General features: G+C 41.9%; 1 protein-coding gene across 3 annotated transcripts in view; it reads right to left on the reverse strand.

Annotated features, from left to right (window-relative positions):
• The window catches only part of UTP25 (UTP25 small subunit processor component), a 59,716-nt gene that overhangs the window by 10,732 nt on the left and 24,009 nt on the right, over positions 1-24,975 (reverse strand). For all 3 annotated transcript variants that reach the window (XR_003941431.1, XM_030196096.1, XM_030196094.1), the window contains exons 6-10: positions 23,312-23,716; positions 15,917-16,133; positions 9,587-9,789; positions 1,075-1,257; positions 112-224 (exon numbers count right to left, since the gene is read on the reverse strand). Coding sequence is in view for 2 of the 3 variants with exons in the window: in XM_030196096.1 (XP_030051956.1) it covers positions 112-224; positions 1,075-1,257; positions 9,587-9,789; positions 15,917-16,133; positions 23,312-23,716 (1,121 nt within the window). In the remaining variant the exon portion in view is untranslated. The remainder of the gene's footprint in view (positions 1-111; positions 225-1,074; positions 1,258-9,586; positions 9,790-15,916; positions 16,134-23,311; positions 23,717-24,975) is intronic.

Genomic DNA, 24,975 nt, shown 5'->3' on the forward strand with positions numbered 1-24,975 from the left:
GCCTGGATTTCAGCGCGGATCTCTAGGCACGCTATATAGAATCCGGGGAAAAATGTGGCAAGAAAATCTGCAAAGGTTCAGACTATTAGAGAAACAAAGACATGCAGTTACCGGGCATCTACCACAGAACTCAAACTTTCCATCTCTATTCGTTGGAAAACATGAGGAAGCTGCACCAGAACATGACAGATGGAGCCAGTAATGGGCAAATTTCTTACAGCCACCTGTCAGGGAAGGAAGAAAACATGATAAAGGCAAAAATCCCTCTTCAAGATTTAAAGAACAAACCAAAAGTTCCTCGGTTACATAGTTTGGATTTTGACTGGTCAAGTGCACAGCCTAGGCAAGCAGAAAAAGGAATCCTGTCACTTCCTTTCATTTTACTATATTGTCAACATGCCAAGGGATCAAATTAGTACAGATTTTGAACGCTGGGAGCAGTAGCTACAAGCCATAACACTAAAGGCTGGAGCCTTGTGACCCATAGGTTTCAAACTTTTGCTAACTCAGACCTTCTGGATATTACTATGTGCCAAATTTATGCCTGGCAGTTTCTTGCTTAATTGAAATCAAGGCTAGAATCTGGCACTATAAGACTTCACTCACAAGCATCCAGCGATATGTTCCACTACTTTTTATCCTCCCTCCTCCAAACTCATCTGGTCTAGGCAAGTGCAATGATAGTTCTAGGCCACAGGTTATACACCAAGGCTCTTTCCAAAATCCTACTGTCCTGGGCCCTGAATCCAGTAACTAGGTGTCAACCACAAGGAAACCCCATGATTTATCCCTCTCCCCCTCCCCAAGAGCTGTGAATGATGCCTCCAGCCAACCTGCAGAAAGGAAGACCTTGTTTCATCAAGTTTTTAGCATACACTTGGCCCCATCTAGGTAGCCCTTCTCTCAACTGCCTCTACTCTGTTTATATATAATTAGTTTAACTTTATAATGATTACAAGTGCCTTGAAACCATGGACAAATATCTATGCTTAAAGCCACAATAGAAATAACAGTGAATTTTGCCCATAGCCTACATTAATATGATACAGCTTCAGCATATGCCAAAAAGCTTACCTGTCCTTTATAGTTGAAGCAGTGCTTGTTGAAAATGGAGTTAATCTGCGGGTCTTGAAGAGCACTGAATAGCAGTGTCTGTCGATAATACTTGGACCAATTACTAAGATTCCACATGCGCACGCGGGAGAAATCCACCCCATGGGAGTCTAAAGGCTGCAAGTTCAGATGACACATCAGATGCTATAAAACAAATTGCATTTCATTTGGTTACTTGCTAGCTTAAACATATGTTTCCGCAACAAAATACAGCATACAGCAATGGGTAAGTTTCTCTCTCTATCTCTCTCTCTCTTCTCGCAGGACACAACACACTGGTCCTAGTTTAGCTGGTATGATGTCAGAGTCAGAAAGGGGTGGAGAAAAAAAAGCATCCACTGAAGATATCCTTGGGGTGTAGGGTGTGCAGAGTCTAACAATACCTCAGAAAAGAGTGCAAGATAAACCATTTTTCATTCCCACAAAAGAGACTAAATGGTATTTATGATAAAAGACTCCGTTAATCTGGCAGCATCACTAGGAATCAATCATAATTTTCTGACCCAGGCTTCTAAAATTGTTTTGAGGCTTTTTTAGACATATTTTACACAAAAGCATGAGTAATTGTGAAGTTGGTCTCCCTGACCTGTCAAACCTAAGCCTGCCCTCCCCCAAAACACAAGACCTGAAGGTCAGGCCCCCCACCTTCAAATCACAAAAACACTGATGGTCCAGTGGGACCGCTGGCTTCTCCCCCTCTCACTGAAAAACACACACCCTGGTTGTCCAGTGGGACCGCTAGATTCCCCCCCCCCCCCCCCCCACTGAACAAAAACAATCTGGTGGTCCAGTGGGACTGCTATCTATCCGCCCCTCCCCTGGCAGTGTACCTCATGGTCATGGGAGGAGGGAGGGACTAGCACTCCCTCCCTCCTCCTACTACCACAAAAATGAGGTAGGCTGCCGGGGGGAGGGGGCGATTGGAAAGACCCATAACAATTAACATGATAGAAATTTCCGGAACAGAGATGTTTTCAAAAGCTTGCTAAACTGACCATAACTGGTTACAATTCTCAACTGAACAATAAAGGATTCCTAGAAATTCTAAACCTACCAGGGCTAGGAAAACCTATTAATTCTGACACGTAAAGTGGGGTATTAGCATGAAGATTATTATAAGTCATTACAGTTTACTCTACCCGGGCATCTATTGGTAACCAATGCAAACATATTAATAAGGGAGTAGCCCGCTATTTAGCATGAGCCCAAAATATTAATCTGGCTGCGATATTTTGTATTTGAGCAACTCAAATATATGATATTACAATAATCATCTTGCCCTAATATTAAACTTTGGACCACCAATTTGAATGCCCAAGGTGTCAGCATATTTCTAATTTTCCGCAATTTCTTCATAATAAGAGTTTTCCTTATCAATGCATTTATATGTAATTCTGAAGAATTGAACATCATAACTCCCAAAAAACTTTTAAATTTGTTTCAAACTTAAAAACTAGCATTACTCTAATTTCAGGATGTTGTCATTCCAGATTTCTGAAGTTTGTTCAATCATAAAAAACTTATTTTTTCTTTATTCAATTTTAGATGATGAGATCTTATCCAATTCTCCAACATCTCAATTCAACCCACTACATGTTTAGATACTACCTCTGCTGGCTTTACAGCTGGAATCAATACAGAAATATTATCAGCATAGCTGAAGGACTTATAACCAGCTTGACTTAGATAGAGTCCCAAGGAACTCATTAGGTTGTTAAGTAATGAAGGGGACAACAGAGACCCTTGTGGGATTCCAGTTGATTTCCAAAAATTGGAATTAGTATTATTATGTCAAATATTGTAGGAATGATTCCTCAGGAAACCCCCAAACCAATCCAGTACACTTCCTCCCACTCCATATGCGCTGAAGAGGACATACAACAGTATATCATGATCTATTAAGTCAAAGGAACAAGACAAATCAAACTGTAACGGGATTGGCCTGTGCCCTCACTCAGCAGAGATCTTCCCTCTGCCCATAGCGTCCCTATAACTGTTTCACTACTATACTGTCCACGAAAGGCAGATTGTGTGTGATGTAATAGCTCATGCTTCAACTACAGTTGTAATCGTGTAAGGGAAATTGGTAGGAGTAATGAGGTTCATGAAGTTTGTATCAGGTAGTCAGAGGTGTCGGCAAATGTTTAAATTTTTATCTTGCACTTTTCAAATACTGCAACAATAATGTAGATGATGCCGAGTACATGGGTCAAGTGAGAAAGATACCCAAAAAGATTCTTCCTGTGGGGAGTTTGGCATGTGACAGAGATTGATGGATTAACTTTAGAGTGAGAGGTGAGTGGCTGTATTTGAATTTCAGAAAGGGTTAACGGCGATTGCTGCTGTTATATTGTTGTTGTATAACCCATTTTGGGGATAAAATATACTGCTGCATATCTCAATAACTGGCAACAAAGCTCCAATAACTGAAATACAGCTGGGAAACATCATGCCACCCAAGCATGATGTTGTCCCTGTTACAACTTTTGCCTCCATCCTGACGTACAGCATGATCCAAGGTGAGGGACTGGTTTTGTGTCCAAGATGCCTGCAGGTTGAATCCGTCAAGAAACATGTGAAGAACTGAGACAGAATGTAGAAAAGCTGGACAATCAGAAATACATCAATGAAATGCTTCTTGAGGAATCAAGGATCTCCAACAGGGAGAAGGATGAAACTGTATTAAAAGAGAAAAAAAAAAAACGAACACCAGAACCTACAGAATCGACACTCCGACTCCATCTTCCCTTGAACTGAAGAACCATATGCAGCCCTGGAGATGCAGGAAGCAAGAACATCCCAAGAACAGGAGTAACTGGAGCTCAAAACCCCCAAAGTTACCGGATCAGTGGTCACTGGGAAGAAAAGGATGGTAGTGGTTGGTGACTCTCTCCTGAGGGGTACAAAGGTACTTATCTATCAACCCAAAGTGATGTCCTAGGAGGTGTGCTGACTGCCCAGAGCCAAGTTCGAGACATTACAGAGTTGCAGAAACCCATAAAGCCTACTGCCTATAATCCATTACTGCTCATCCATGTTAGCATAATGATTCTCCTAGGTATCCCTCCAAACATATCAAGTAACTTCAGGGCTCTGGATACGATGCAACAATACGAACTATGGTGACATCTCTGTATGGGAGACCTTCTCAGGACCAGCATACCACATCAAAAGGACCTTATGGTCAGTATCCTAAACAGAAATTTTAAAGCAATCCAGGAATGTAAGACCTTTGAAGTTAAAATAAGTCCTTTTTTGTTAGTTGCAAAGTTATCTCAGAGACCTGGGTTTCTTATTACTTTTTAAACTATAAAATTCCACTGCTTTGTTACTTTCTGATCACCCATTCATCTCTCCTCTCTTTTCTCCCTCCACCCCTATTTTCCCTACTTTTATGTTTCACTTATATATTCTGATACTGTCATCTTTTGCTCATAATGTCCTGACCTGAGGAAAGAGTTTCTGGACTTTGAAAGCTAGTTAAAAAAAAAAACAACAACATATTAAGTTAGTCCAATAAAAAGTATCACCTTATTTTCCATTTTTGCTGCTGTTGTTTTTATTCATGGCTTTGAGAGAAGGGCAATGCAGACAGGAGCTCAGATGGAGTTCTCCTTGACCCTCCCTGTGGGGATGATGTCATATGGAGCATTTCAGCTTCCTGGGATAATTTTCCAAGGGCTGATGAGAAAAGACTGGTGTCCATCTATCAATGAAGGGGTGAAGTATCTTCCACAGCAGCTAACCTACTCAAGAAAGCTTTGAACTAAAATTGGCAGGGATGAACAAAATCCCCAGGAAACTAAAAGCCCTCAGGTAAGTAACACATTAAATACCTCTATAGAAATGGGATAAAAGGGCAACATCTGGAAAGCTTTTTATACTAATGCTTGTAGTATGTGAAACAAAGTTCTGGATATAGAGGTTGTAATGGCAGAAGCTGACTTGGATTTAGTGATAATCACAGGGACACAGTTCATAGAGAACCATGACTAGTATATAAATATACCAGGCTATAATCTATTCAGGAAGGACAGAGTCAGAAGAAAGGGAGGATTGATGTTACATGTCAAAGAAAATATTAATGCTCCAGACTTGCTGGAATTAAGAGATAAAGAGGTGACACTGTGGGTTAATCTGGAAAGAGGAAACAGAACATCTGTTTACAATGGTGTGATATACAGTCCTCCTTCAAAGGTGGAAGAAGTAGACAGATTTTATTGAAGACACACATAATATTGCTATGAAAGGGTAAGTATATTCATAAGTAATTTCAATATGCTGGATGCTGACTACTACATCTCTGTATCAGTGTCATCTAGAAGTAGGGAGATCCTGGATTCGTTACATAGAGAGCTGTTCCAGCAACTTGCAATAGAATCCATGTGGGATGGGGCCATATTGGACCTAATGGTTGCAAATGGGAGTGCTTCTGATGTTATAATGGGTGGTTATCTGGCATCCAGCAACCACAAGATGGGTGTAGTTCAGGCTGGCAGAGGGTTCAGTTCAAAAGTGAGGGTCTTAGACTTCAGGAAAACTAACTTTGCCAAGACACAGAAATATATCAAGGAGTCATTAGCTGGATAGGAATATCAGAGAGAAATGTTAGAAAAGAAGAGGGTAAAACTGAAAGGAGAGGAAAGTCAGGTACACACAGTGGATCCATAAAAGAGTCCTCTCTCATGTAATGTCTTCCCAAACAATGTCTTTATTAAAATCAATAAAAGCCTGACACGAATCGTGTTTCGGCCACACCGGCCTGCATCAGGGGTCTATAAATAAACAAATATATTGACATAAATAACTAAACATAATACAACAAATTTAAAACAAAAAAAAAAGGATGAATATAATAAGTATAATGATACTCTAAAAACATACTTATCAGCTTTGGTTGGAACAGATGAAACAATTACAATGAAATTGTAAAGAACAAGGATGTCTAAAAATAAGAAATACAAAACCAATATGAGTTTAAATCAATGAATTTCAAAAAAAGGTTTCCATCAAACCATAGGTTGAAGTGTCACACATAGATTTTAAAATAATACACATATATCTGAAATGAGGTGGCATAGGATGAATGTGAAAGGGGATGGACTCAAAAATAATCTAAGGAAATCTTTCTTTTAAGGAAAAGATGGTGGATGCATGGGATAGCCTTCCAGTGGAAGAAGTAGAGTCAAGATAGAGAATGACACGGAGACAAAGTTTGTCCCCATCCCTGCTCCGTCCCCGCCACATCCCTGCAGGCCCTGTCTCCGTCCCCACCAATTCTGTCCCCATCCCTGCCCCATGGGCTCTGTCCTCATCTGCAGAAGCCTCGAATAATTATGATTTTATATTCAACTTAATGATACCCTTGGCCAAACTATTATCAAACCAAAACCTCAACCCATATATATACGCAGACGACGTAAAGATCAACATCCCATTTAAACAAGATCTAAAGGAAATCTCCAACGAAATCAACCAAAGTCTCCATATCATGCACTCATGGGCGGATGCATTTAAGCTAAAACTTAACGCAGAAAAAACCTAATGCCTAATACTCATCTCACAACATAACACGAACAAATTCATTACCATCAATACACTAAATCTGAACCTGCCAATTTCAAACACCCTAAACATTCTTGGAGTTACCATCGACCGACACCTAACACTGGAAAGTCATGCGAAAAATACAACCAAGAAGATGTTCCATTCAATGTGGAAATTAAGAAGAGTAAGACCTTTCTTCCCAAGAACCGTTTTCCATAACCTTGCACAATCAATGGTGCTCAGCCATCTAGACTATTGCAATGCACTCTACGCCGGCTGCAAAGAGCAAATAATCAAGAAACTTCAGACAGCCCAGAACACTGCAGCAAGACTCATATTCGGTAAAACAAAATATGAAAGTGCTAAACCCCTACATGAAAAGCTACACTGGCTCCCACTGAAAGAACGCATCACGTTCAAAATATGCACTCTAGTTCATAAAATCATTCAAGGAGATGCACCAGCCTACATGTCAGACTTGACAGACCTACCAGCCAGGAATGCTAAAAGATCATCCCGCACATTCCTTAATCTACACTTCCCCAACTGCAAAGGCCTAAAATACAAACTAATGCATGCGTCTAGCTTTACCTACCTGAGCACACAGCTATGGAACGCATTACCGCGCAACCTAAAAACGATCTACGAACTAACTAACTTCCGCAAACTACTGAAGACCCATCTCTTTAACAAGGTGTACCACAAAGAGTAACAAATATGAAGATATATAACTCCTCCATATATATTCAGAACTGTCTTACTATATCTGCTTGTTATACTACTATCATGTCTCTTATTATAATGTTACCCAAGATCCTTCTGTACCAGTAATTGTATATTTTCTAACTGTATCTCCATTTATCACAATGTATTGTAAGCCACATTGAGCCTGCAAAGAGGTGGGAAAATGTGGGATACAAATGCAATAAATAAATAAAATAAATATTGTGTATAAATTACAAACAGAAAACAATAATAACAGTGAGCAGCTATAATAACCCTCCTCACCACCACCCTCTACTCTTCCAACCCCAACAACAGCTGATTTCTACTACCCCAAGAAATCCTAATCCACTCTGTTAAAATGTCCAGGGGTACAAATACAACCCATTCTGTATACCTTAGAGGGGAGAAATATGCCCTATGAAGCAGGGGCGTAGCCACGGGCGGGCCCGGACCCACCCAATTTCGGAACAGGCCTGCCCAGCAGGAAAGTTCCTGACGGCGATTCCAGTCACAGGCTCCGCTCGCAGTCGCAGCGATTCCCACAAGCTGCCTGCCAGTGCCGGCTGCCGCTCAATCTCCTTGCGCTACTAAGCGCTAACCCGGAAGTCTCTCCTCTGCAGGAGAGACTTCCGGGTTAGCGCAAGGAGATTGTTGAGCGGCAGCCGGCAAGCAGCGTGTGGGAATCGCTGCGACTGCGAGCGGAGCCTGCAAATAGAATCGCCGTCAGGAACACTGCTGCTGGGCGGGCCTGCAAGGAGGGTGAGATGCTGCAGCTGCATGGGGGGGGGGGGGGGGGGGGGGGAGGGATGATGGGGGAAAGATGTTGCATGGGGGAGGGAAGACGGGGGACACAGCAGCTGCACAGGGGGAAGGGAAGATGGAAAGAAAGATGCTGCACAGGGGGGAGGGAAGATGGAAAGATGAGGCTTGGTTGGTGGGTGAGGGAGATGCACGAGGAAAAAGGGAGAAATGCAGCAAAGGGGTGGAGGGGTGAGGAAGGGAGAAGTCTTGGCTGTGTATGAGGTGGAGGGGAGGGACACATGCTGCATACAGAGGGGATAGGTGGGGAGGGGGAGAAATGGTAGGCATAGGGGTGAAGAGGAGGGAGAAATGGTGGGTATAGTGGTGGAGGGAGGGCGGAGCAGAGAAAATTTTGTGCCCACCCACTTTGGGCTCAGGCCCACCCAAAACTGGCTGTCTGGCTATACCACTGCTATGAAGCACCGTTATGATTTTTTAATCTATGGATGAATAAGAAGTCATCAACAATCTCAGGATTCAGTCTAGCTCTCCTGTCTTCCACAGTCCTCTTGCAATAGAAAATATCTTCTTAGAAGATGTGCTGGTAGCAAGATGTACATGATCTCCCATGCAAAGTTTGCTAGTTGTGTCCAGCATGTTTGCATGTTTTTCCAAAAAATCAAAATATCGTTGTCTGCATCACTCAAACATAAAATAACAGTTCAGTTCATTAACAGGCTTCAAAGTAGAAAATGACACAGGGACAAAGTTTGTCCCCGTTCTCGTGGGCTCTGTCCCCGTCCCGTGTCATTCTCTAAGTTAAGGACTATATCTGAATTCAAGAAAGCATGGGACAAGCACAGTGGATCTCTAAAGGACAGGAGAGGATTGTAGAGCTTAGAAGCTGGTATGGATGGACAGACTTGATAGGCCACGTGGTTTTTATTTTGTGGGGGTAGAAATGTACAAGCCACAACCCAGTGTTATTAAGCTAAAACACTTTAAAATAAACAGCTTATGTCTTACTAATATACAACACACCTGCTATAATGTATTTTAAACACAAATATACACAGGAAAAATATTTGATTCATTTTCAGATTTTGGCCTATTTGTATACCAATATTTGTGCTAACAAAAATATTTTACTACTGGTTATAACAACACATATAAACTGACTTTATGCACATTAATTCATTGGTGTCTTAAACTGATTTTGCATAAATTCATATCCCTAACTTTAAAGAATATTTCAGCACTGGAGTGCACACAAATTATTTCCTCTGTAGTACATTTTCACAACATATCAAAACATTAGATTTACTGATGTGGGTTAAAGTGTTACCATACATTATTGCACCTGACTAGTAAATAGGTCCCACTGACAATAAAGGGAACTGTGTGACATGACACACGTTAGTAAAGCCCTAAAAAAAGGTACAGTTTAAAAAAGCATTACCAGAACATGTTCCCAGTTCTGCATTAGGTAAATGTCTGCCTGATCGATGATCAGTATTTCAATAGAAGACAGGAAGTCGAAGTCCCTTTTCTTCTCTCCCTCTCCTCCAATAATTGTTCTCAAGCCAAGGGGAGAGGCGATGATGATGTCAGAGGAGTAAAACGGTGAATATAATCTCATACTTTTCTGTAAAACAGCAAGTCCTGGTCAACAAAAACAAAGCAGAGTATTCTGTAAGGCAAGGATTTATATTTGCTTGTGTGCTGTGGAACAGTCTCAGATGGGACTACATTACCTCCTATCTGTTGCAACCAGAACGTGAAAAGAATCTAGCACCAACCCCAGAACCTTTTAATGCTATGTTCCGCTTTAGATTGGAAGACACCCAACAGGCCCAGACGGGCAGCCTGGCTAAGTTGGAGCATTTGACCCAGGAATACCAAGAAAAGATAGATGACTTGGAGAACTGCTCCCAATGTGACAATTTGCATTTTGTGGGATTTCCAGAGAACATAGCTGAAACAAAGTTAAAGCAAATGATGGAAACATGGTTATTGGCAACTTTTCTGGAAGTGGGGGAAGGAGGAGTGGTTCACCTGGACAGGGAGCACAGCGTGGGCCAAAAGCAGGTGAGAGACCTACGACCACGGGCGATTATAGCAAAATTTCACCGCTATTCACAAAAAGCATCAGTACTGTGGCTTTATAAAGGCTGCAGAGAAGACACAAAATTCGATGGGACCTTGACTAAAATATTTCAAGATTATTCAGCGGCTTTGACAGCCCTGCGGCGAGCCTTCTCCTCTACCTGCACCATGTTGGTGGAAAAGCAACAGCGTTTTATGTTACAATCCCGGCTACCTTAAAGGTGCTTACTAATGGTAAATGGATCGTATATGCATCGCCAGAGGCCGCTATGGACTGGATTAATCATCCCAATACTGGACCAGGAGTACACTTCAGCATGGACTACAGAAGTCCTGCTGCTGTCTGACCGTGGAATCACGCTTAAAACTTCCTACCTGTTTAGAGATAAGATTCTGGTTTTGAGGTTCAAAGTTCAATGTTTTATAGGTGGTTACTGACGGGAAGTAATAGAACTGTTTACTTTTTTCCTGATTAGAAGATTGGAGATGGGTACCCTTTCTGACATTATAGTGGCCTGCCAGTCGTGGAGGATAGGTTGGGCACGATTAAGAGATGACTGGGGTGCTGGGAGAGATGGTGGGTGTGGGGAATGAGGGACTGTTTCTTTTTGTAACTTGTGTATGTATGGCTGTGGGGACAGGGGCGGGTGTATGTTCTGCCCCTTTTTTCTGGGATTGGAGTACTCTAGAACCCTTTTGGTTGGGGCCACTGATTGACACCTCACTAGATACTTTAGTACTCTCCAGGTTGAGGCTGGGTTGCCTGGAGTGTTTCCTATTTTGGTGTTTGGCTGACTCGCGGAGCGCCTCCGCATTTCGTGTAATCTCTTGGAATGTCTCCAGAATTACATCCCCCATAAAACGATCTAAAATTTTATCCTTACTTAAGAATCATAAAGCATCCACTGCATGCCTGCAAGAAACAAAACTCTCAGACACTGAACATCAAAAGTTACGCCAGCAGTGGGTGAGGGAATGTCACTTCTCTTCCTCTGCAGGTCGTCGTGGGGGAGTGGCCATACTTATAAAGAGAGGCCTACCCTGTGTGTCCAAATTGGTGGAGTGGGATACCGAGGGACGATATGTGCTGGTACATTTAAATTACATGGGCCAGGAATATTACCTTTGTGCAGTCTATGGACCAAATGCATATGATGCGGGGGTTTTTCATACCCTAGTTCGACTGGGACTTAAATATGATACAGCTCCGTGGATAGTTATGGGAGACTTTAATCAGGTCTTTGACCCAACCTTAGATAGATCATCGTCTAAAGCGTGTAGCGCTTTGGGCAGGGGTAAGGGATTACCATGTCTCTGTCAGCTGATGGATTTGGTGGACCCTTGACGGTTGTTACACCCAACTCAGAGAGACTACTCCCATCTGTCAAGGGTTCATCGGGCATGGTCACGCATTGCTACATTTTGACCTCTGCCTCTATTTTCTACAGATTAACTGCTGCAATGCTGGGCTCTATGGTGGTGTCTGATCACACTTTGCTCTGGGTAGACTTTATAATGACCCTCCGTCAGACACATTGGGTCGTTGGAGGTTTCCTTCATACATGACCACAAATCCAGATTTTCAGGATCACATAGCTAAGAAATGGAAAGACTGTGCAGAGTTAAACAGTGAACATCAAGACACACCCATTTTATTGTAGGAGGCTTCAAAAGCAGTGATGAGAGGTGAAATAATTAGTTATATGAGCGCCCATAACAAAAGACTTTCCCAAGGAATAATCTTACTAGAACGTCGTTATAAACAAGCTAAGCAGGCCCATACAACATGCCCTTCGACTGCTAGATATGAGAACATGATGGCCACACTGGCTGCCTTAAACTCAGATTCATAAGCGAACAAAGAAGCAGCTGTTTTCAATATTATCGATATGGCAATCAGTCAGGAAAATTGCTTGCCTGGGTGGTGAAAGCACGGTCACCCAGAACATTTATTCCCACTTTAGTGGCCTCAGATGGCTCTCATAAACACCGCCCGGCTGATATTATGCAAATTTTTTATGACTATTTTTTGTTAATGCCATCGGCCAGATCAGAGTCCAGTGGGCCCATCGGTGCTTGATTATCTTGAGGACTCGGTCATCCCGAAACTTTCCCCAGAGGCGTGCAGTCAACTAAGTGCGCCGTTGCGGGTGCGAGAAGTGCAATTCGCGATAAAATCTCTCTCATTGGGCACTTCTCCAGGGTCTGATGGGTTTTCTTTGGAATACTATAAGATGATGGTACAATATATATATGTGCCCTGCTTACGGCCTATTATGAGGCTACGGTCTCTGGGGGTGCCTTTTCTCCTCAGGCTAACGAAGCCCTTATCACACTTATACCCAAGCCTGGTAGGGCCCCAGACTCCCCAGCAGCATTTAGGCCAATTTCACTACTCAATGTGGATATTAAGATTCTGGCGATGATTTTGGCAGAAAAGCTGGCCAAGCATATCCCAGGTTAAGTGGGGGGATCACCAGGTGGGGTTCGGTAAGGGGCGGCACCCAGGCCTGAACATGCATAGGGAGTTGCTGGCTGTGGCGCAGAGCTGGGCCTCCCAGGAACCTTTGATGTTGGATAGTCTTGATGTTGAAAAAGCTTCTGATTTTGTATGCTGGGACTACCTGTTTGCAGTGTTGCAATACGTGGGGATAGAGGGTTGGTTTCTCCAAGCAGTATTAGCGCTGTATTCGACGGCCTCAGCTACTTTGTTGGTTAATGGGCTACGATCTCCAACCTTTCCAGTGGGTAGAGGTACCAGGCAGGGATGCCCCTTATCCCCATTATGGCCCATTATCCCCACTATCGCTAGAGACCCTGGAATTTCAGGTACCCTCCTCCCCAGCTCGCTATCAAAGTCCTCGAGTACGCAGATGATATTCTCCTTACCCTCACTAATCCACAGCATTCTTAACACATTTACTGGATACTATTTTGGAATTTGGTTTTTACTCGGGTTTTCAGTTACATTTGCAAAAGTCAGTTGCTTTGCCGATACAGGCTTCTATTCACAATGGTTGGACTGGGGAATTCCCACTTCAGTGGGCCACCACCCAGATCAACTACCTAGGCATTTATATTCCAGTAGACTTGAAGAAATTATATACTATTAATCTTCAACCTCTAAGAGCTTCAACGAAAGCTTCGCTTTTAATGTGGCAGAATCTGCCACTTTCTCTATGGGGTTGGGTAGCTCTTTACAATATGATACTAATCCCTAGTGGACCTACGTGATCCAGGTCCTCTCTCTTTTCCTATTGCGTAGGGATGAGTTTGCACTGCACCGTCTAGTGAAGAACGTTTTGTGGAGGGGTCACCGGGCTCGTATCCCTCTATCTCAAACATACCTACCCAGGATTAAGGGTGGTTTGGGGGTTCTTAGTGTTCGGATGCTATCGGTGGCCGGCTGCATGCAACATATGACAGATTGGTTTAGGGGCACAACATTTTTCTCTAATACACACACTGAACATATATTGTTGGATCCCCACCATTTTAGTTTTTGGCTGCGGGCCCGCCTGGGTACGGTGAGCATACCCGTGCATTTTGCCTCTCTTCTCTCGCCATTGCATAAAACCTGGCAATGGGTGTGTAAGATCCACGCACTAAACCCGCAGGCAACCCCCCTTACTACTGATCTCAGGGAATGTGGACTTTCCAGTGGGGAGTACATGCCGTCCTTCCGCAGATGGAAGCAGTAGGGACTTGTTTACCTTTTCCATGTGCTGAAGGAGGATGGCACCTTTACACCGTTCACTGAACTGCGGGTCAGCCTCTACCTCTCCGCTCGAGACTCTTTTTCCTATTACCAGCTACTGCACTATATTGTTTCTCTGCCTCGAGTCTCATTGTCCTCAGAAGTATGGGAACGCCGTGTGGAAATGTATGGTTTGGATGCCCAACAGCTGATTCCACTTAGGTACTATCATGGTCATTTACGGGAGAGTTCACCTATTATTGCTTATGGACCTTTGGCTATGAAATGGTCCCTTGCGTTGGGGGTCCGCATTCGGGACACACAGCTTCCCTCATGTTTCCTAACTACATACAAAACATTAGGGAGAGTCGATTATTGGGAGCTGCAATTTAAATTTCTTATGCGTCATTATGTCTCTCCTCACAGATCATTTAAAGCTACTTTGCACCCTGATGACGATTGTCCGAAGTGTTCGGTAGTGGGGGCTCATCTGGGTCATATATTCTGGTCCTGTCCCCAGATTTTAGATTTTTGGACCCGGTTGTGCCTTTGTGTGTCCCGAATGTGGAGGCTCCGGTGGAGGCCCAGCCCTATTTTGTTGTTTGATTAATTTCATTTGCAGGGACTAGCCCAGGCGGGGCTGAAGGACTTTCTGAGACGAGCGGTGATGGTGGGCAAGAAGATTATCCTAAGCAAGTGGCTGCAACCTGACCACCCCACTATACAATATTGGCAGTCCGGCATGATCATGTTAAGTGCTCTGGAGAGTAAAGACATTCATGACTTGTCGTCCCGGAGGGGAACTTGTTTTCTTCAATGCTGGTCCCCCCTTTTGGGATACCCTGACCCCAACTGCTCGCAGTAGAATTCTGAATGGTTAACAGTCCCCTTGTTTGGTAAAGGCTTTGATTTGGAAAAGATGAGGTACAGGGGAGGGTGGTGTGGGATGGGTGGGAGTTCTTGGGGATATTGTTATGTTCTGCTGCAGATAACAGGATGATGGTTGCCAAAATGTAATAAAAGTAAAAAAGTTGTTATTGTTGAACCTTTTATGTATGTTAGTTGGGTTTGGAAAATATCCTAAGTTTCAGTTCATAGCAGTACCTCTCACTCCGTTCCTGCTCTTCCCCTGGGTTTACACTGAACCAAATCACCAATTAGTTTTAGTTTTATTTTGTTCCCATCCTACTCACTCTGCTTCACTTGGAAGTAAAACAAAAAAATACAAATATACATTTAAGTTAACAAGGTTGCTGAGAAGAGGCAGGAGATGCCAGAAAAAGCTCTCTACATTTCCTCTGATTAATCTCTAGAAAGCTTTCCTCCGACTGTTCCTTTAAGGTTGTAGCAAGGAACTCTTCCCAGTACTCTCTCTACAAGCAGCTAGCCTTCCTAAAGGCTTGAATCCCATCTTGGTCACAGTTCACTCATCTATTCCTAAGTCTATCATTATTTTGCAGATAAAACAGAATTCTACATCTTTCTTTTTTTTTTTTTTTAATTTCCCCATTGTGCTCCTCGCTTCCTACCTCTCTTTATTGCCTTAAGAGTTCTGATTTGCTCATGCTGAATGCATCCATATCCCTTCTTCGCCTACTGAGAAGACTTCTCACTACTTCCCTTTTTTGAAGCCACCTGAAACCCTGGTGTCTTTTAATCACTTGCTTTCATTTCTCACCTCTGCTCCTCTCTGTCAGCAGCTTTACAATATTCAGAAAACCTTTCCTTCCCTTTCACACACTTGTCACATTTCCTCTCTAGGCATGCTCTTTTTATTTCTCATTTACAATCCTACAACAATCTGCTCAGTGGTTCCCCAACTCTTCCTTTCATCCTCTTCAGATTCTGCCACACATTTTTTTTGTTCTCATTCTGCTCATATTTCACCTTCTTTGCTGCCTTGCCTGTCTTCCTGTTAAAATATCAGCTCAAAATTCTGTACAATCAAGTGGTTTGTCTTAAACAATGAAATGAATCCTACACTACCTATCCTGAAGTGGTCATCAATGTTGCCCGCAAAGACAGCTTCATAATCTTCAGGTCTTTTCAGATTGGGTGGCTTGTCATCTGGATCAGAGCCAAATTCCTCCTTAAATCTCTTCTTGTTACTCACGTCCATTTTTTTGCCTTCCAATTCCAGAAGATTGATGAATATCTGCACTATCCGTAAGGCCGACTCACGGAAAGGCACCACAATTAGTATCTGTGAAGACAGAAGCAATGGGGAAACGTCTATCAACCGGGATACACCATTATATACAGTGAAATGTGCCTAAAAATGAAGGAATTACATCTATTAAGCTTTTAACCATTTTTATCTATATGTATGCATGAAATTCTATATTTATACCTGGAGGAATTCTAGGCAAAAAAAAATATGGTTTGTTTTATGTTAGTTCTACAATCATTGTGTGTATTTTTTTTTTTGCCTAGAATTCCTCCATCACAAAGGCAATGGCTCCTACATGCTCCAGACCTCACCTCCCCCAAACTTTGGAGACAATAAAGTATAAGAGCATATAGAACAAGATTTTCGCCCCCTAGATAGCATAACTAAGGGCCCTGTTTACTAAGCTGCATTATAGGCACTTTAGCATCTTTAACGCGTGTTAAACATGTACGTGCCTACAATATCCCTAAAGGCGCTTATATGGTTAATGCACACGCTAATTGTAGGCATGTTCAAAACGCTACCACGCCTTAGTAAACAGGGCCCTAAATATTTAGATAAATAAACTGCATTTTAACCCCTTAAAATTTTAAAACCATACAAATTTAATACGCAAATGAACTGGCAACCAATGTAGTTTTAGAAAAAGCAGAGATACGCTCTCAAATCTATGAGCTCTAATGATCAATCTAGCAGCCACATTCTGAAGGAGCTGCAACCTTCGTAGAAGTTTCAGCGTAATCCCTCCATATAAGGAATTACAATCTAAATATGGTACGAGAATAGCCTGGGCTATACATTAAAAAATTTCAACACTCAAACTAGATCTAATTGCTCTCAATTGACGTAAATGAAAGTTAAATTTTTTTTTTACAAGAACTGTAACATGTTCTTCAAAAGTCAGTCTAGAATCTAGTATTACACCTAAAACCTTGGATTTATTTGTAATCTGTAAAATTTCTCCAGTAGCTAACGTTAACGATTTCTGTTAAAGATTTGAAAACACCAAACCAAACAATATTGTTTTTTGTCTATTCAATTTTAAAAGTTTACACTAGCCCATAAAATCAACCTTACATGGAAGAAGTATGTTCAAAAGTGTCTAATACAGGACACCATAAAAAAAAAAAAGTATCATCTGCATAAAAAAGTATTTATAGGCCAAAAAATCCAAGAAATCTCATATATAAGTACATAAGTAATGCCACACTGGGAAAAGACCAAGGGTCCATCGAGCCCAGCATCCTGTCCACGACAGTGGCCAATCCAGGCCAAGGGCACCTGGCAAGCTTCCCAAACGTACAAACATTCTATACATGTTATTCCTGGAATTGTGGATTTTTCCCAAGTCCATTTACTAGTGGTTTATGGACTTGTCCTTTAGGAAACCTTCTAACCCCTTTTTAAACTCTGCTAAGCTAACCACCTTCACCACGTTCTCCGGCAACGAATTCCAGAGTTTAATTATGTGTTGGGTGAAGAAACATTTTCTCCGAATTGTTTTAAATTTACTACACTGTAGTTTCATCGCATGCCCCCTAGTCCTAGTATTTTTGGAAAGCGTGAACAGATGCTTCACATCCACCTGTTCCACTCCACTCATTATTTTATATACCTCTGTCATGTCTCCCCTCAGCCGTCTCTTCACCAAGCTGAAAAGCCCTAGCCTCCTTAGTCTTTCTTCATAGGGAAGTTCCCGCTATCATTTTAGTCGTCCTTCGCTGCACCTTTTCCAATTCTACTATATCTTTCTTGAGATGGAGGCGACCAGAATTGAACACAATATTCGAGGTGCGGTCACACTATGGAGCGATACATCGGCATTATAACATCTTCACACCTGTTTTCCATACCTTTCCCAATAATACCCAACATTCTATTCGCTTTCCTAGCCGCAGCAGCACACTGAGAAGAAGGTTTCAGTGTATTATCGACGACGACACCCAGATCCCTTTCTTGGTCCGTAACTCCTAACGTGGAACCTTGCATGATGTAGCTATAATTCACAGCCTTTTTCCCTACATGCATCACCTTGCACTTACTCACATTAAACGTCATCTGCCATTTAGACGCCCAGTTGCCCAGTCTTGTAAGGTCCTTCTGTAATTTTTCACAATCCTGTCGAGAGTTAACGACTTTGAATAACTATGTGTCATCAGCAAATTTAATTACCTCGCTAGTTACTCACATCTCTAAATCATTTATAAATATATTAAAAAGCAGCGGTCCTAGCACGGACCCCTGAGGAACCCCACTAACTACCCTTCCATTGAGAATACTGCCCATTTAAGCCCACTCTCTGTTTCCTATCCTTCAACCAGTTTTTAATCCACAATAGGACATTTTCTCCTATCCCATGACCCTCCAATTTCCTCTGTAGCCTTTCATGAGGAACCTTGTCAAACGCCTTTTGAAAATACAGATACACAATATCAACTGGCTCCCCCTTTGTCCACATTTGTTTACTCCTTCAAAGAACTGAAGTAAATTGGTCAGGCAAGATTTCCACGCACAAAAGCCGTGCTGACTTGGTCTCAGTAATCTATGTCCTTGGATGTGCTCTATAATTTTGTTTTTGATAATAGCCTCTACCATTCTCCCCGGCACCGACATCAGACTCACCGGTCTATAATTTCCCGGATCTCCCCTGGAACCTTTTTTAAAAATCGGCATTACATTGGCCACCCTCCAATCTTCCGGTACCACGCTCGATTTTAAGGATAAATTGCATATCACTAACAGTAGCTCCGCAAGCTCCAACCAATTCTTTTGCCGGCTTCCTGCTTTTAATATACCTTAAAAAAAGTTTTACTATGTGTTTTTGCCTCCGATGCAATCTTTTTTTCGAAGTCCCTCTTCCTTATCAGCGCTTTGCATTTGATTTGACATTTCTTATGCTGTTTATTATTTTCAGTCGGTTCCTTCTTCCATTTTCTGAAGGATTTTCTTTTAGCTCTAATAGCTTCCTTCACCTCACTTTTTAACCATGCCGGCTGTCTTTTGGTCTTCCGTCCTCCTTTTTTAATACGCGGAATATATTTGGCCTGGGCTTTCAGGATGGTGTTTTTGAACAGCATCCACACCTTGGCCCCCTTTTACCGCATGCTGGTAAAAGGGAAGTCTCACTTTCCTATAGGAAATAGCCAGGCGGCAAGTAAAACACTTGCCACGCGGCCATTTCAGGGAGGAGCCCTTACGGCCACCCATTGAGGTGGTGGTAAGGGCTCCCATGTTAACCCAGCACTGCCCGATTACCGCCGGGTACACTCCGCCGCTACAAAAATTAATTTTTGTAGCACTGGAAATGACGGCGTGCTAGGGGAAGGAAGTACTGCCGGACTGCTGTGTAGCCCAGCGGTACTTCCTGTATAGCGAGTGGTAAGCCCATGTTGAGCTTACCAGCGCTTAGTAAAAGGAGCCGAGTTAATAAGGAAAAGGAATTACTGGATAAGGAGTTACAGAAATAACGAAGTACAATATAAAAAATTTGATACACAATATAAAAATCTGAAGGCATCTGTGGATAACAGAGAAGTATGGCAAAAAAACAGAAAATAAAAAAAGTTTTCAAAAGATGAAAAAGATCCCCTCCGAAGGGACACCACCTTGTTATGGTGGAGGGGCTTGTGTATTTCAGTGACTCAGAGGGCTATGCTGTAGGGCCTCTGAGGAGAATGTCTCAAACCTACTGGAGGACCAAGATGGTGCCAGAAGATGTTGTGTTCGACCGAGCTCCACGATCATCAGAGTTCTTCCGGTACTGAGATAGGGAACAGAAAGGGGAAAGTCCAGACCTATCCTTTCATGCCTGAGGACCCTCCTCACATTGTCCAATCAACTTTTGAGAACAGTGGTGTCCATCCATTAATGGAGGGGAGTGTGGCTGCAGATAGTTCCAAGATGTCGGGGGAAGGCCTTGGAATATATGTTGACTAGACTGATGGGCAAAAGCACACCTTCACAACCCAGAATCACTCCAGCTGAGAGCTCTGGAGGGCTCATTGTCTAAGAAGGAGTAAGGTTTGCTGCACCTGTGGAGCAGAACATCCTGGTGGCCTCTTCCCCAGTTTAGGGGAATGGGAGGAATGCATGAATGGAATTTTTAAATGAAAAACAAAAAAACCACTGCACGTACTATAAATGCAGTCACTGTAGTTAGTTGTCCATTTACACCGACTATGGGCTCATTTTCAAAGCACTTGGAGTTACAATGTTCCACAGGTTACTATGAAACTTAAGTCTAAATAACTTGAAAATATGCCTTTTAAGAGACGCACTGATGACAGTCTTTACAAGCTTGTGGCAGGTACTGGCCCATATCAACAGCAGGATGTCCCAAATAAGCGAAGCTAACAAGTTATATTCTTGATTTGTTTTTGTTCTCCAAGATTTGCCCCCCCCCCCCCAAAAAAAAAAGGCTTTCCCAATTAACCAGAATCCATTGTAAACCTATAAATTAATGTAAAAATTATTATATTTTGTCAATGAAGAATATGTTTCAAATTAACCCAGGAGGAGGTACACTTGATACCAGCTGGTTTTCTTTACCCCTGACAGCTGTTTTTTGGCAAAACATGGTCATGTCAGGCACCTGTATGTGAAGCCTGGGAATACTGATGAACCAATAAAGACTGCTTTTCGTTTTGTTCTACGTTGGATCTAGTAGACTGTTTGCTTTCTTGTTTTCTCACTCAGGTGCAAATGTACGCACTTTTCCTGACATAAATTTTCAAAGGAAAAGAATGAATGTACTTTTACTTTGAAAATTCAGCAGAGTCTACAAAATGAAATGTATACACATACCTCACTAATGCAGATGCTTATTTTAAAAATATATATCCCACATTATCTATAGTTTGAAGCAGGTTACTTACATAATAAAAGAGAAAAAAATGCAAATAATATAAAACCATCACAAAAAAAAATCATACACAAAAATGACATAAAATAAATACAAACACATCAGAGAGTAGCTCCAAATATATACTAAAGGTATCTTAATGAACTAAAACAAGCCCCCTGACAAAGGGGCCCTTTTGCTAAAAGCTCAGCATTGAACAAAATGCTAAGAAGCCCATAAGTATAAAATAGGTTTCTTAGCATTTAGCGAATGCTAACTTTAATAAAAGGGCCCCGAAATAACATAATAGGCTATAACTAAAGTGAGTTATTAACTCAAGCTGTCCCAAATGCCTGCTTGAATAAATGTGCCTCAAGATGTTTTAAAAGTGGTGATATGAATTCTCGCTTGCAGCTCATCAGGAAAGAAATTCTACAAACTGAGGGCCCTATTTACTAATTTAGTGTGAGCTAACATTAGACCCATAGGGTAATTTTTATCACACGTTAAAAACGCTAGCACGCCTTAGTAAACAGGGCCCTCAATTTGACACAGGAAAAAAACCAAGCACAAGTCTCTGGCAAGCAGACTAGAAGAAAGAATGGAACACCTAATAGATATTGCTCTGCAGAAAGCAACAAAGAAGGGAGGTCAGAATACTTTCAGTGATGTACAAATGGATAATAGAATGTCACTGGATAAGGCTTAATAAATTTAATGTCAACATTCTGACTTTAATACGCGCTACTGGTTAGTGCAGTGGACTGAGATCTCCATTGCCCTAGGTACAAATACAGATTGTGAGCCCACTAGGGACAGAGAAAGTACCTGCATATGTGTACAGCACTGCGTACGTCAAGTAGCACTACAGAAATAACTAACAGTAGTAGTATTTTGTTATTCCCATTTTTATCCAAAGGACATATTTACACAAACTGCACAACAATCTAATAAATGCTCTGGTTTGCAAATCTAATAAAGGTTATCAATAGAAATCAAACAAAATAAAACATGGAAAAGAAAATAAGATGATACCTTTTTTATTGGACATAACTTAATACATTTCTTGACTAGCTTTCGAAGGTTGCCCTTCTTCGTCAGATCGGAAATAAGCAATGTGGTAGCAGACAGTATATATAAGAGAAACATCAAAGCATTACTTTGACAGTCTGACAGAGTGGGAGGGTGGGGGTATGCATGGGGACATCAAAGCATTTTATTGATATTCTAACAGGATGGGTGTTGGTAGGTGAGAGGAGGGTGATAAACAGAGAAATAAACACAGAAATACAACTTTATGGTTTATAATGGGCTAGAAAACCCAGATCCTTATTAAGTCCTGTCTGTTGGGTGTCAAAATATTCAATCGTTCTTACATCAAAGGTCTCTCGTTCCTGTATTGTTTTAAAATTACCTTTCAGTATTCTTACTGTGAAATCACTGGTGCAGTGTTCTAGTCTTGTAAAGTGTTGACCCACAGGGGTGGGGGCTTGACTGGCACCGGCTATTTTCATGTGATGTCTGTGCAGATTGAATCTTGTCTTAAGCATCTGGCCTGTTTCTCCAATATAGCATCCTTTGTTACATTTTTTTACACTGAATGATATATACCACATTGGAAGATGAGCATGTAAAAGATTCATTTATGTTGAATATTTTTCCCTTGTGAATGGCTGTGGGGTCCTGTGAAATGTTTTGGCATAGCTTGCAGCTGGATATAGTAGAATTGGAAAAGGTACAGCGAAGGGCGACGAAAATGATAGTGGGGATGGGACGACTTTCCTATGAAGAGAGGCTGAGAAGGCTAGGGCTTTTCAGCTTGGAGAAGAGACGGCTGAGGGGAGATATGATAGAAGTGTATAAAATAATGAGTGAAATGGATCGGGTGGATGTGAAGCGACTGTTCACGCTATCCAAAAATACTAGGACTAGAGGGCATGAGTTGAAGCTACAGTGTGGTAAATTTAAAACGAATCGGAGAAAATTTTTCTTCACCCAACGTGTAATTAGACTCTGGAATTCGTTGCCGGAGAACGTGGTACGGGCGGTTAGCTTGACGGAGTTTAAAAAGGGGTTAGATAGATTCCTAAAGGACAAGTCCATAGACCGCTATTAAATGGACTTGGAAAAATTCCGCATTTTTAGGTATAACTTGTCTGGAATGTTTTTACGTTTGGGGAGCGTGCCAGGTGCCCTTGACCTGGATTGGCCACTGTCGGTGACAGGATGCTGGGCTAGATGGACCTTTGGTCTTTCCCAGTATGGCACTACTTATGTACTTATGTACTTATATGTTACAGGGAAACGTGCCCTTTTCTAAATCTAATAAAGAAAGGCACAGAGAACAAAAAAGCAAGTGAAGTCTTCTTACCTTTGGTCTAGTTAGTCCTTGGTCCCTGAGATGATCATCATCCACTCCAAGCTTTTGCTCTCTTTTACTGGAATTATTGCTCAGCACCTGGGCATTTGCTTTAAGAACATGATTCAATGCATGGAGGCAGTACGTGTGCCGCACTTCTTCTCCCTGCTCTAAAGCTGTCCACTCAGGATAGAACAAGTCTTTGTACGAATTCATGATGCTGAACAGTTCCTTCTGTAGTGGAGTAAAGTTCAGCTTGGTTTTAGGCAAGGATGTGAAATGTTCGTTCACCTTGGGCCATGTGGATTCTAAAGGCTTACGCAGATGAAGCATTTTCAAATCAACTTCCTTCTCTGGCTTAAAAGCCTTGGCTTTCTCTAGCGTAGAAGAATGAACCACATTGCCTAGGGCTAACCACTTTAAAAAATAAAGCATACAAAAAATATGAGTTATTTTTTGATTTTGATCACATCTATTAAAATACACACAATAATTCCACTTATTTATTTTAACAAAATGAACTACTGGAAACCTCCCTGCAACAATACATTCAAATATTAATCAACTGCTAAGAAGGGATTATGGGTTAACATTCTTAAGTACTCTCAGAATGATGCAATTAAGTTGCACTATCCTTTAATGTAGCAGTTTACCCTTGATTTTGCTATACTAATCTTATACCCAGTGTAGTAAAGGGTTTTAGTATGAAATAAATCCACAGTAAAACCTTTGCACTAAAGAATAGTGTACTCAGAATGCAAAACAGCCAAACTGAAAATTTGGCCCCGATGTAGAAAAAAAACACGCTAAATTTTGTTTTTTCACTTTGCAATTAGAACTGAATCTTCACTATATACCTGAGCTTTAGTAAAGATAGTAGCATGGAAGCTAAAGGATCATCTACTCCCATACTTCTAGGATGACCTGAACACTCCCACCCATCCTCCCACCTTTTGGTAAGGAGAGCGAAGCAATGCCCAATCAATTCTGGCACCGGTGCTGCTGTCTTGAAAAATGATAGCACCTGACCCTTATTTGGAAAGCTGACCCCCCCCCCCCCCCCCCCCCCAGCAGTACATTCTACCATGCAGCAGGGATCAAGCACTTCCACTGTTCAACATGGTGGTGCATGGAGACGACTTTGCTCCAAACTAGGTGGACATTGTTGGTCTATAGCCACAACTTTGTGGGGGGCCTTTGGTTGAGTGTCTTCTGTGCCAGGTGCCCAGGACCAGATAGCGCCATTAGAGAAATTAGTTACCTGCTAATTTGCTTTCCTTTAGTCCCTCCGGACCAGCCCAATATGTGACTGATGGGTTCTACACGCCTTCCAGCAGGTGGAGACTGAGAATTCTGACTCTAGCCAATAAGAGCCCTGGCCAACTAGAGAAAGATCCAGTATTATCTTAACAAGGCAGAAGAAAGTGAAAGAAACATATTCTGTGCAACTAGGAAACTTGAGCAGCACAATTCGCTTATTTTGCTGTTTGTTTTGTTTTTCTTTCTTTCTTTTTTTTTTTTTAACCAAAAAACCACAAATGCACAAAGCAGCTCCAACCAAAAAATTGATGAACCGAAGTGCATAAGTTGAAATAATTACAAACATTTCCAGGGAGGGATCTGGGCCGGTCTGGAGGAACTAAAGGAAAGCAAATTAGCAGGTAAGAACTAATTTC

The sequence above is a fragment of the Microcaecilia unicolor genome, chromosome 3, assembly GCF_901765095.1.
Source record: "Microcaecilia unicolor chromosome 3, aMicUni1.1, whole genome shotgun sequence".
NCBI lineage: Eukaryota > Metazoa > Chordata > Amphibia > Gymnophiona > Siphonopidae > Microcaecilia > Microcaecilia unicolor.